The sequence below is a fragment of the Quercus lobata genome, chromosome 5 (genome assembly GCF_001633185.2).
Source record: "Quercus lobata isolate SW786 chromosome 5, ValleyOak3.0 Primary Assembly, whole genome shotgun sequence".
Classification (NCBI taxonomy): domain Eukaryota; kingdom Viridiplantae; phylum Streptophyta; class Magnoliopsida; order Fagales; family Fagaceae; genus Quercus; species Quercus lobata.
Window position 1 is genome coordinate 84,910,755 of NC_044908.1, and position 13,803 is coordinate 84,924,557.

The 13,803-nt window shown below is 33.6% G+C and overlaps 1 protein-coding gene and 1 pseudogene across 2 annotated transcripts in view; both read right to left on the bottom strand.

Moving 5' to 3' along the window:
* The window catches only part of LOC115989538 (protein FAM32A-like), a 69,217-nt gene extending 55,645 nt beyond the window's left edge, over nucleotides 1–13,572 (bottom strand). Inside the window, exons 1-2 of one of the 2 annotated variants that reach the window (XM_031113246.1) lie at nucleotides 13,310–13,568; nucleotides 11,640–12,342 (exon numbers count right to left, since the gene is read on the bottom strand). In XM_031113246.1, the coding sequence (XP_030969106.1) occupies nucleotides 12,080–12,342; nucleotides 13,310–13,457 (411 nt within the window). In that variant the 5' untranslated portion in view covers nucleotides 13,458–13,568 and the 3' untranslated portion in view covers nucleotides 11,640–12,079. Of the gene's footprint in view, nucleotides 1–11,639; nucleotides 12,343–13,309 lie in introns of those variants that run through there. The other variant, XM_031113247.1, reaches the window with a different exon arrangement.
* LOC115989536 lies at nucleotides 7,075–10,010 on the bottom strand (annotated as a pseudogene).
* Nucleotides 13,573–13,803: the final 231 nt, after the last annotated feature.

Below are 13,803 nucleotides of genomic sequence, written 5' to 3' on the forward strand. Positions count from 1 at the left end.
ATTGCTGCAAAGCATAATAGAATAAATATCTTCTGTAGGACTCATGCATGATTGGCAAATTAACCTTAAACTAGTCGCATATTCACGCGATGCGTGGGAATATGCAACTATTTTATAATGTAGTATAATGTATGATTTATTCTAAAAAATGTACTGAAAATATTATTTCTAAAATTATTTTTCATCTCTCCATCTCTACAAATATAGCATTATATTATTTTTTTATTTATTTTTTTAACTTAGGTGCATTTGATTCATATTATTCCTTTTTTTTTTTTTTTTTGAGATAAAAGATAGAAATAGTATTCTTTTTTTCAAGTGGTCTATATTATTCAAACTTTTATATAGTGTGTTATGGCTTTTTTTTTCCTACAACTAAAATTTTTAAGTTCCAAAATTAATTATTTGAATTTCTCGTTCTTTTAAGAAGATTATTATGATAACCAAACCTCATCACGTATTTACAATTGATATTACTCAAATAATTTATAGAGACATTCAAATACATAATCATCTCACTTCTAAAATATCTAAAAATTAACTCAAACCATAACTATAAGAGGGATGGAGACTACATGTGATATATAACTCAAAAAACACACCACCAAAGTGTATCATCCAAAAGTAGAGACAAAAAAAAAAAATTCATCAATCTAAAATAGAGTTGCAAGATAGAATTAATAATACAAAGAGAGAGAGAGAGAGAGAGAGAGAGAGAGAGAGAGAGAGAGTATTCACCTTTTTGTGTGAGCAAAATATGGACTGAATGGAATAGAAAATAACAAATTTTTATAGTAAAAAAATTTGGGGCGAAAAAGAGTCAAAATAAAAGGAAGATAAAGGGATGGAGAAATTGTAAGGTTAAGGTATAGAGTAGTGGGGAGATAAAAATGTAAAAGTAAATAAATGTTAGAGAAGGTATAATTGTAAAGTGGCATATTAATAAGGAGAAAAATAATTTAAAAAGACAGAAAATATTGAAAATAGGTTGATGATGTGGTGCTGATGTGGCTCAACAAAAGTACAACAACATTAAACTCTATGCTTCAGCTTTTAGATATATATAGATTTGTGCTGCTTCTAACAGAATGTTGCCCATTTCATATTTAGCTTTTTTACTATTTTTCAATTGTTGTTTTAACATTTTTTTTATCATTACACCTGTTAATACCAAGTTTCTTAATAGTGCCAAAAATACCACCATAAGTTAAATTATCATAATTAATAGTATCATTGTTACCAATTAATTCTTCTTTTACCTTATGAGCAAAGAGAGGAGGCAAACTAGCAATTAACTTTTCTTTCCGGTAAGGTTTTAAGCAGTCTTTCCTAAGCATGACTCTAGAGATGAAAACATCTTGGTACCATCTGTAATCAGACATAGTAGGACATAAATTGTTTAAATCTCACTGATTCTAGAAGAAATATTGGAAGGAGTACCAACAAAATGTTTAATAGTAGTATAAATCAAGGTATTGACTTCATCAGGAATACCTCAACCAATACTTTCATCAAAGATTGGTAGACCTTCATCATCTTTTTTGACAAATTTTCTAATGGATTCTCTAGATTCTTTAGTAAGATATTTTTCCCACCATCCACGAAGAGTTCCAGAAAAACCAGTAGTAAGAAGATCAACAATCTCAGCATGGCCAAGATTATGATTGGAAAGGTAAGCATTAGCAACCATAGACATGTGGCCCATTTTATTAATAATTTCTTGTTCAGACAAATCATCAATGTTCCATTCATAAAGTTTATCAACAGAAACATAGGTTTTGAATACCAATTTTTGTAAAAGACATGGGATTGGTTTTTCCAATAAATCTTTTAATTTCTGGTAGTTCAAAAATAGTTTTATCTGAAGCAGAGGATGAAGAGTCAGAGTCAGTGTTTTCATCAAAAACGGTTTCTTTCTCTTTTCTTGAAATAGCCCAAGCAGTACTAGTAGAAGTACTTTGCTCAGTTTTTACTTTTAAATTAGAAAGCATTTGTTCAACCTTTTCAATGGTTTTAGCCTAAGAGGTTTTAAGACTCAACTTTTCTCTTTGACTGGGTAGATCAATCAAAGGTGTCTTAGGTTTGAAGAAGTAGGTTTCTCAACAATTTTATCTTCAATATGGTCAAACTGTTGACCAATAATGTGTAAGGAATTATTAACAAAATTTTTTTGTTCAATAATTTTGTTTGTTTCAGTGGAAATAGGAGCATTAGTATCAATAACTTCAACAATTTTAAAAGGAGAGGCATTTATCTCGGTCCCTTTACAGTTAATAATAACTGCATCTAGGGGCGGATGATTAGACCTAACAATGGTTTTGTCTTCTTTAACAAAATTTGATTTCCTTACCATATTCAAATTATTTTTTGAAACAAAGTGATTTTCAAGGAAATCAAAAAACAAAATATGCTTTTGTAATTGATTCATTTTTTCTTTCCATTTTCTTTTAACACAATCTTTTTCTTTTTGATCAAAAGTAGTTTGGTAGGTTTTTCTTTTATCTTTGTTTTTAACATATTTAAATTCATTGAACAAAGCAACCATGTCAATTTCAAAGCTTTTGTTTAAAACTCTTAGTTGACTATGAATAATAGGGATTTGAAAATCAGAAGCAATTGGAGATCCGGATTCGGTCTCTTCTTCTTCTTCAATCTATGTGTAGAAGGCGGTTTTGTTTTTGTGGAGTAAAAAGTAGTGCTAACTTGGGAGTTGTTACTTGAAACTCCTTTTAGCTTTAAATCAAGTTTTTCAAAATTCTTTTGTAGAAATTCATTGAGATCTTAGTCTCTTTTTGAAATATCTTTAAATCCTACAAAGGAATGTCTTCTTTCATTGATCATCAGGGGTTTATTTAAACTTATTTTAACAGTTCCATCAAGATATTGTTGGATGTGATCAAGGTTTAATTCATCAAAAACAGGTTTAGCAGGTGGAGATTCTTGTTCCAACAACCATTCTTTGGGAAGATTAATATCTTTTCATTGAATCATATTTGGGACTTGAATCTTAGTATCAGGGGTGGAACATTGGATTAAAACAGTTTTTCCATCAGGGTCTTATCCTAGCATGAGGGTTAAGTTGAGTACTCAGAAGTCTGTAATAAATACGATAAATGAGAGCAAAAGGTTTGCTGCCCTCATCCATATCATAACCAAAAGTTAAAATATTTAGAGTTAAAGCTTTAACAATATTAGGATCATCTAAAGCAAGAGAAATATCAAGATAACAGTTAAAGTAAACAGGACCATCGTACAAAGATGCAGTAATCATGCCAAGAATGCTATCATAAAACTTTTTAAATCTAGCATCTCTTAAACACATGAGAACAGAAGCATTAATACCTTTTCTAGTAAGAGATTTAACAGCAACTTGAACAAGGCCAATATGTAAATAACTCAATTTTTTAGCAAGGAAATCATTAATATTTATTTTAGAAAATAGGCAACATTTTTCATGAGTTTTTGAAATAGAATATGTTTGTTCCATAGTTCTAACTCTGTATTGAGAACAAAAAGTATTTTCAATCCAACTAGTCCTATAGATGGACTTAGGTTCAACTTTAGGAATATTCCATTTATGGAAATCCGAGAGATCAGTTTCTTCAACAGTGTGGTCATCTTCATTTTTTAATATCAGGAGGGATACTAGTCCTGGAGCTAACAGAGGTTTAACACTCAATTATCATGTTTTTTTTTCTATCATCGTTGCATTTCGTAACGCATACCCTAATCAACCCTATACCACAATTGTAACGCCCCAAAATCATAAGCAATAAAAGTCTATTTAATCTGAATAATCCATAAAAATATTAAATGAAAGAAACCAGCAACCTCAAATCTCATCACAAATGTCAGAGCTCTAATCCACAAAAGACAAAACATCCTCAAAATAATTCTACAATACAATGTTTAATGTCATAAAAATAATAATAAAATCCTCAGTTCCACAAAATAATTCATAATTGCTGTCTCTCAAGAATCTCTACTCTAATAATCCCTCTAATGTATCTGTAATAGGAAATAAAGGGGGGTGAGATAACTCAATAAGTGGAATTCACTAACATTGGGGTGTGGGAACAAACCTTTCAAATAAATAATTCTTACAACAATTTCATAACTTGCAACTCATCAATATTTATCATCAAATACTTCATATATATATAAAATATCTTTATATTGTGAGCCATCATAATATATATATATATATATATATATATATATATCATCACATAAACAATTTCCTAGACTTTTCTCGTGGTCAACATTTACACCCCGTTGACAAGGTTGTGTTGTCCTCTTTTTGGGACTGGAACCTCCTTTTCATCTCCTTTCTTAAGGATGGCTCCTTTCGAATCTAAAGGTGCACTCCCTTGTTAAGGAGCTTCCTTTTTGGATCCTCAATAGTATACTCCCTTGCTAAGGAGCTATCAAATGTGTACTATCCCCTTTTCTGGGACCGTCCCTTGCTAAGGACTAGCTACAATATGATGGTCCCTTACTAAGGACTAAATACAATACTAAACTTTTAATCACGACTTGTCATAGGTTTTCAAAACACATTTCAATATGCTCACAAAAATAATCCATTCATAATTCTCAAAATATAAAGATATATTCACACATACAAGTTTAAATAAATTTAGGTTGTCCCACAAGTTTTTCATAAACGAATAGTCAATGTGCATATCAAACATTTATAAAATATCAATTTATATATAGAATATCAACATATTTTTTTGATATAGAATAGTTTAATAATCAACACTATTTTGGAAAAACCCCCAAAATTAGTAAACATCATTTACCTTTTAGTTGCAAAATAAAAGGAATCAATCGCCCTTGAGTCACAATGAATCAGTAGAATTAAAGCCTAGCAACACCAAAAATAGGTCCATCAATACATGAATTTCCCACTAAAATCTGTTTTCATACTTAGACAATATAATCTTAGACAACACTAATATTTCCAAAATTTTACATTTATTTACGTAACTCTCTAGTTCACTTTCAGCTTTAATCTAATTGTTTTATTTCTCGCATTTTTACTATCTATTAATAAGCGTGATTGTACTGCAACTCAATAAAACTCTAGCAATTCACTATAGGTCTAGCCATCATATATTCTACTATTCCTTAGAAGCCACATGATATATATACCTATCTGATCAACCTAATATTTATATCTATTAATCAAAAGTAGAAGCCACATATTATAGTATTCTTAATTTATCAATCCGATTGCCTATATTTTTCCCTTGATGCCGCTGGACTAGTACTTGGACCATAACAAAAGTGTAATGGTTTGACAATCAACAATTGAGGCTATATGCGATTACATATTAACCACAAGCACCCTTTGCCCATTAAAATAATCATAGTTTTACATCCAAGATGGCCATATACGGATATACATATAAAACCACGAAGCAACCTTTTTCCTTTCACATGATAAAGTCCAAGCCTATTACTCTATTAGGTACAATTTCAAAGCTTGTGGCCCTTTCCTGACATATTACCATTCCTTATCTAATATATTACAATTATAGGAGCCCTTTTCTATTAGTATAATGATAGTCTAGGTTCATGACAATTGCTAGCTATTGACTATTCAAACTTCTTAAATTTAGAGCAAGACAAACCATACCTGAACTACTTGTGCACAGCCGTAGAGAAGAAAAGAAACAGCTCACTCATGTGTTGCGGCTGAAAACAAAAGGAACTTTTTTATGTACATACACATGTAACTTAAAAGGTAAAATCAAGGCCCATATATTTACTTATGTCATCTCATTTGGGCTTCATATCCCATGATATTTATCTTATTTTTTATATCTTAGGCCCAAATCAATTTAATCCATTTAATTGTAGGCCTTCTTTATAATTTACGTACAATAATTAAATTGATATCAAAATTATGGGGTGTTACACCTCTCATGCCCTAATGCTCTCCTAGCAAACGGGCCTTATTGTTCGGTTTTGGGACTTCTCTTTACAACTAAGGTGGCGCCAACGATGGTAAAAAGGAACACAACAAGGGAGTATTAAAAGTTTGGACGGAACAAGACAGGATTATCAAGAACACAACACCACTATCACCAGCCAGAAAAGAATGGCTCTGATACCCCATATATATATATATATCCCTTCTCTGTTCAAGTTCATGTTACACCAAGATAGTAATATGACTCACTCTTGGTTTGTTTCCTTTGATAAAAATTTTGATGCTCAATTGCCGCTTTGGTTCAGCCGCTGGTGGATTCAATTTGGTTCTATTACTGAAATATTTCTAGGACCTCTGGCTGGTTCTTTCAAAAATTTCACAAGTGCTTACAAAACAAATTCACATGGTGCAAAATTTCTTGCTACACTTCATTTTGTTAAAAAATACGAGGTCCCGTGGATATTAAAATGGCAATATGTTAAGGAAGATGATGTTCTTACTCAACAATGGTTTGTTAAATGGTGGGACAAATAATGCTTGCCATGTTCATGAGTTCAATTTCGTGTTTAGATAAATATGGCAAGCATTATTTGACAGTGATAGAATATTAAGGACATTAAGAGCCAAGGCAGGTGTTGCAAATAGGATTGAACTCATGAACATTGTCAATAAGCATATCTGGTTTTTTCATGAAGCAAGATGGATTTACTAATTTGGTTCTCTTTTGAGAAACTATTTGGCTTTTGGATTCCTCAAAATCCGAAGAATGTAGGTATCCCAACATATATCCAGAAAAACACTCACTTTACCCAAATTAAAAAGTATGTGAAATTCTGAAACACCCCATTAGAAGGGTCGTTTCGAATGTCATTGTGACCTTTTCAACTCATTGTATGAATCATATGGATGTGTGAAACACTGGTTTATTAATGTGAGGCATTTGACAATTTGCTAGCGCATTTATAATCTTTTAAATGAATTAGCATACTCTGTTGATACCAATGCAAATAATCACTTTATTAAGAAGCAATGGAAATGGCATGTGGCATGCTTGGCATTTTTGAATTGAAGAAACTTCTGGACAAAAATTCATCTGGTTTATCACATAAATCCTGGATAACAATGAAAAAAGGCCCTTCTCTATTAGCCTAAAATATGCTTTCTTGATCTAATTATTTTTTATTTACTCAGATGTTGTTACTAATGTAAGGTTGAATTTAATCAACCATGTGTTGGCTTTATTCCATGACAAATTTGCTTGTAATATAGCACTTAGAAACCTTGTATTTAGGTGGGAATCATGTAAGGGTAGTGTGTGAGAGAGTGTGAAGAAATGCTCAAGACAGTGCAGTGAAGCAGAGACTCGCGGCTAGGACTCGCGGGTGGCTCGCGGCTTGCAAGCCGCCAAAAGTTGCTCACGTGCAGAGCATGCAGGGGAGCTGAACAGTCACGCCACCTGGAGCACTACACGACAAAAATCCAGACTGGCCATTAAGTTAGCTCGCGACTTGAACTCGCGACTCAGTCAAGTCGCGAGGTCAAGTCGCCAGCCAGCCCTGTTTTTGGAAAAACTGACTCTTCGTATTCCATTCTCACACCAGTATAAATACCCCTCATTCCCACAAGATATGGGTGGCTATTCAGAAAGAAAAACCCTAAGAGAGGTTTCTTCAAAACACCCACCCAATTAGAGAGAGCTACTCATTCTTAGAGAGAAATCTTTGTAGTCTCTTCTCATTCCCTCTCTCATTGTCATATGTATTGAGAGGAGATTTCTATCCAAACACTACCCACACCCATTTAGAGTGTTGAGTGTTCTTGGAGTTTTGGGAAGCATTGGAAGATGCCAAGGATGGCGGATGCTATGGTTTAGTAGCGGAATCCGGTAAGCTAGAAAAGAAAAAGGTTCGGCGCAACCTCGTTGGAGCAAGAAGCTTGGAGGGCTTAGGTACATCGGGTAGATTAGGCTTGGAGGGTCTATTGCTGTTCATGTATCCCAACTACATTTTCTAGTGGATTTTTGACCGCTTGGAGGGCGGCGGAGAGGTTTTACGCCGAGGGCTTCGGTTTCCTCTTCGATAACACATCGCGTGTTGTCTTTGTGTTTGCATCTTCCTTCCTCTCTATCTTTGCCTTTTTATTTATCTGCTGTGGATATTAATCTGTTATGGCTTAGATAGTATTTAATCAATTTCGTTTGATAGCATATGTTAAGTTTCTGCACACTAGTTGTTTGACATATTGCTTGAATTGATTAAGTTGTTATTTGGGGGTCTAAACGTTCAAAGGTGTTTTTGTACACGTTTTTGAACTTTCAACTAATAACTTTATCTCCTTCATTCATCTTGTTCTGGAGGAAGTTCAGTAGTCCTTGAAGGGAAGCTTCAGTGTCTTTGTTTCTCATCAGCTCCCCTGCAACTTCTGCAGGAGTGACCTTTACATCCTCTATGAGCCTTTCGATCTGTTGAAAGAGACCGTGACGGCAAAGCCCCAGATGGTTCAAAGCAAGGTGCTTGAATACAGAAGGGGTGCAATATGACATGCAAATATGCACATCCATACGACCAGGTCTCAACAAAGCAGGATCGAGTTGTTCTTTGTAATTGGTCGTGAAAATGATGACACGCTCATCACCACAACATGACCAAAGACCATCTATGAAATTGAGCAATCCTGAGAGAGTCATCTGTTTATAAATCAAAGCAAATGTTAGAGAGAATTTTACTTCAAGGCTATAATGCTCCTATGTAAGAAAAATCGATTTGCCTAATTTGTAGTACCCATTTTCTTTTTAGCCATGCTATACCTCCCTTATTATCTAGAAACTAGCTGTTACCAATTCCTCTCTTTTATATCCATGTAAGATTGCTTAAAATCTAAAAGGCATAGTTTAAGAAGTATTAGTCAAAATTTGTGGGAGTCTTAAATAATTAACACTATAATTTGTTTCTAGTCTTATAGGTGAAACACAGACAACTGTAGTATATAATGACGATTACCTTATTGTTTCCAGTATTGTGATCATTCTCATTTTCCCGGTTTTCTAGCTTGATAGAGCAATCAATATCCTCTATGACAAGTATTGATCTGCTAGGCATGCTGAGCAACAAAAGCCTGAGTTCAGTATTGTACCTGACCTCAGATAGATCCAAGTCATAGATGTCGAAATTCAAATAATTTGCCATTGCTGCAATCAAACTTGATTTTCCTGTACCCGGGGGACCATATAATAAGTACCCTCGTTTCCAAGCTTTCCCAATTCTTTTGTAGTACTCCTTCCCATTCAAAAAGTTGTTCAAATCTTCCATCAGTTCCTTCTTAAGCTCGGAATCCATGGCAAGGGTCTTGAACGTCATTGGGTGATTGAGATTGACTGCATTGGGGTCCCAACATGATCTATATGCTATAACCGTGCGTAGCTTCACTGTTTTGCACTCATCTCTAATGGACCTTGCTCTTCTTAAAATATATGGCAAGTAGGAACTTAATACCTTGTCTTTATGTCGCTTGTGAAAACTTAGCTCATAGGATCTGACCTCTGACCTCAGAGTGGCATTAAGATCACTCATGTTTTGATTTCTGCAATTTGATGGCTCAACTTGTGTACAAACCAAGCTCCAATTCATCTGTATATTTTCAAAGACATCAACTATCTCTTCATTTCAATCCAAGGTAACTACTAAACTTTTTTCATTCTCGTCTTTGCCCACTCTAACTCTTTGAACTGAGGAGCTAGTTATGGTACCTAAGTAGACCTCTGCCGCATCAAACATTTGATTCTTTGAGAGACCTTGGAATTCTTCTATCACAATGGTGAATCGAGAAGAGAAAAGTCTGGAAAGGTTATGTAAATGAGAGGATAGGTAGCGGTGGATATCATTTGGTATGTAATCATAGGCAATGCTCCTAACCAGCATTGCTGTTGCAGCAACAGTGGCTGCTGTTGACAGTAGTTTTTGAACATTGGGAATTCTTTGGTTTAGGGACATTTTCAGAGAGCACAATCTTGTTGGCAATACGTAATTTTGAAATAATTTTTTGAGAAAAAGGCTTTTACAAGATTTATGCTCTTGAGGGACACTAAAAACTCTCCTACAATTTTTGTGGGATGCCTCAATGAGTTTATAAGGTGGAGTCTAGAAAAATTTTGTATTGCCATTCCTCTACATAGACTTTTATTATTATTATTTTTTTTTTTTTTTGATGAATATGTTTTCATAGAAATGATCCTGACATTTCTAAGCTGACTTTTAAATTCTTATATTGAAAAGTAATTTGGTCTCATATTGTCCTTTATTCTCTTTTGACAAGGAAATCAATGAGAGAAGCTTCTTTGGACTTCAAGGTATTGTCAAATTACTTGCAGGGAAAGGCATGGATATGACCAGCTTGAAAGACAGCAAGCAGCCAAGGTTGAAGTTAGCAGCAACACAAGCAGAATATTATAAACTCAAAAATGACGTCTCCTTTTGGTCAACACAAAAAGTATACGATTGGCAAAATTCCAAATTAGAGTGAATTGTCATCTTCTTCCCTAATTTACTTTTTTGTTTTGTCCTTGAAACTCTGATATTCTTGTCAAGTTGGTCATTCCATCCATTGCCATTTTACTCCTTAAATTACATATATGATGCAACTCTGTTTTACTATACTTCAACAATTTTATAAATATTAATGGATGGACGGACTAATTTGATAGAAATGTTACATTTAAGGACTAAAATGACAAAATAAATTTAATGACCCGAAATAATAATTCACCCAAATAAACTTAACAGACTATTTAAAACAAAGATTGTAGATTATGCAACCACAGAGTCTTTGGTAGGGAAGATGATGACAAAATTTCTAAATTGTGTTAAACTTAAACATGCTTTATGATGTTTGCTAAGTGATTGATAGAGGCGATGTAATTTCAAGCATTCATTTCACAAAAACTGGCCTTCAAGTACTATACATCATGAATTATCTTAGGATTTCCCTGAGAGTATCACTTAAAATTTATCCATTTCAATTCAAGTAATTTTGTAAATTATTATTATTATTATTTTGTCTAGTTCATATCCTGACCCTTGATGAATAATGGAGATGACAACAATACAATTTTTCTTTTTCTTAAATTTTTTTCAAATTTCCTAAGTGAGTTAAACATGCTTTTTTATGTTTGCTTATCAATTACTAGAGTATGAAATTTCAAGTATTTGAAATGATGAAATGAAATTTAAAGAACTCTACATCATAATTTAGAATTATACATACCTATTATTATAAAAACTCTCCAGAATATCAATAATTTAGAATTATACATTGCTATTTATATAATATTGACTTTTTTTTCCTTTTTGGTTTAGTGGTCAAGTTACTTAAAATTTAAAGGGTATTTATTTATTAGCTTTTGTTACTTACCAACGCAAGTGGGACCTGTTTTTATCCTCCTCAACGAGTGCACAGGGAACCGTTAACATACTCCTATTCCATTAACATACTACTTTATTTATAGATAAAATAGAGTTTAAACATAAGACATCAGCTCCCACGTCTCCATTATCATCTTCTTGTACATTGTATATCTCATAATGCACACTTCTCACATACATTTTAGCCACTTCTCAATTTTTCCATTACTTCTGCTCCAACTTTGATCATAATTGTTCATGAATATCTTGACAATGATAATTAAGAGGGTCTTCTAATCATATATACGAGACCAACTTTCAATACAATAACAAAAGAACACACAAAGAAAGAGAGTTTTCAAGCGGGAAAAATTCTAACAAACCAATGCTTTTACATGCTTAAGAGCTGATAAATGCTATCTACTTCTAAGTGTGTCAATTCACCAATACCATCTAAGAAGTGGAAGGGACTTGTGGGAAACCCAGAGCAGGAACAGATGACAGTCAAGCACTAATTAGCATATTAAGATGGCTATATATACGAGTTTTTCTTGCAAATGCAAATTTCATAGAGAGCAACTTGTAATCAAGTTCCAGAACAGAAAGGAACCACCAAACAGAAAATCATCTGCCATATAGCACAATATGACCAAATAAAAAATACTGTTGACAAGAACCACATTGTATACATAGCACTGACATGAAAGGTTGATCCTTCTTCATACTCATAAACTTGCCTGAATCATCCTGGACCAACTTTAGGAATGTCATAATGCTCACTCATGTTTGCCAGATACTGGTTGAAATCCTGAATCCTGTCACGGTGAGATTTATTAGCTACCTTAGCTAATCTATGAACATCAATTTGCTCCCTCTGTTCAATATATCGCCTTTCTGCAGGAGTGAGATGATCATCACAATGAACAATCTTCCCATCGCCACTCATTTTTTTGGCATCATCTACATCTTCCTCATTAGGATCAGTGGATAGCTCTGCAGTTTCACCTGCACCAAATAATAAGAAAAATGAATGACAAATATACAGTCATGATGTTCAACAATTAGAATGGAAAGTAGAAAAGATATGGACCAAACAAAATGGTTACAGTGTTCAAACAATCTCTGGATTTAACAGCAGCCTCTACTCCATACTTTTCACTCTGTCTTCTTTAGATAACATATATAGTCCAATTCTTAGCAAATTTTAATATTTTCATTCAAATCAAGTTAATAGTGAGAGTTTCCAAATCTCAGAACAAGAAAAGAACAACCTTTCTTGGAAATATATAGAAATCAAATTTGCAGCAAATTTCAAGTCTGTCATTTCAAGACTTCAGTGCAGGAACACCAAGTAGTTGACCACTACCATTGCCATGTACACAGTACGAAGAAAGCTGCTTTCAGCACAAGAACCAGAGGTAGTAACTGTGCACATGGTTACCTATGGTTTGCAAACATGGTCATGACTAAGATTTGCTGTAACTGGCTTTATCCAGCCTATTGAAAATGAAAACTGCATTGGTCTAATTCTTTGCAACTCTGAACTTTCACTGGCTATCTCCATACAGAATACAGATGAACCAAAAAAATATTTCTAACAAATTGGAACGAAACAAACTTGGCGCTCCATTGAGGCTACTGAGAAATCGCTGGTTTAATTAAAAGATTTATGCCAGAGAACTCTTTTCGATTGGCCAAGGTGTTTGGGTTCCTCGAATTGCTCTTCTATCCTAGAGTTTCCTTTTTTCTCTTAGACTAGTCCCTTGAGTCCTTTAGTTCTTTGTTGTTGTTAACATCTTGTACTTTCATTCTCTGTTTCTTTTTTGTTATGCATAATATTACTTTTATTACCTATCCCAAAAAAAAAAAAAAAAAATTAAGAGCAGCTTACACTGCTCAACCTTTTTCTTTTTTTGACAATAGGTACATGCAAAATACAAGACTGAATTGGAGATGAACAGAAAATACGAACCTGGTGGAAGCTCATTTTCTGTAACCTCTGAAATCTGATCCTGACGTTTCTTGTTTTTCTTTTTCTTCTTCAGTCCACCAGCCTTCACATCCAGGGCTTTTCCCTTCAGCTTCAGCTTTCCCCCAACCACATTCTCATAACCTGACATTCTCTCTCTCTCTCTCTCTCAGTTTTCCGGTTGGGGTTTGGATTTTGGGGGTGGGTTCGTTTTTCTGATTTTACGGTGGGGGTAGGGGACGACACCGTTTGGGGATTTGCTTGCTTTTTTTATTTATTTTATATATATATATATATATATATATATATATATATAAAAGTTAAGAAATAAATAAGTAAATAAAAATTAAATATTAATTTAAGGGCAAAACAGGGTCATTTTGGGGGGATTCAACCAAGTTAATGGATAACTGAACTGAGGGGTTTTGAAACTTTGGGTACTAAAATGAAAAATAGTAAAACTTAAAAAATGAGTTTTGGAATTTGGAAAAAAAAAA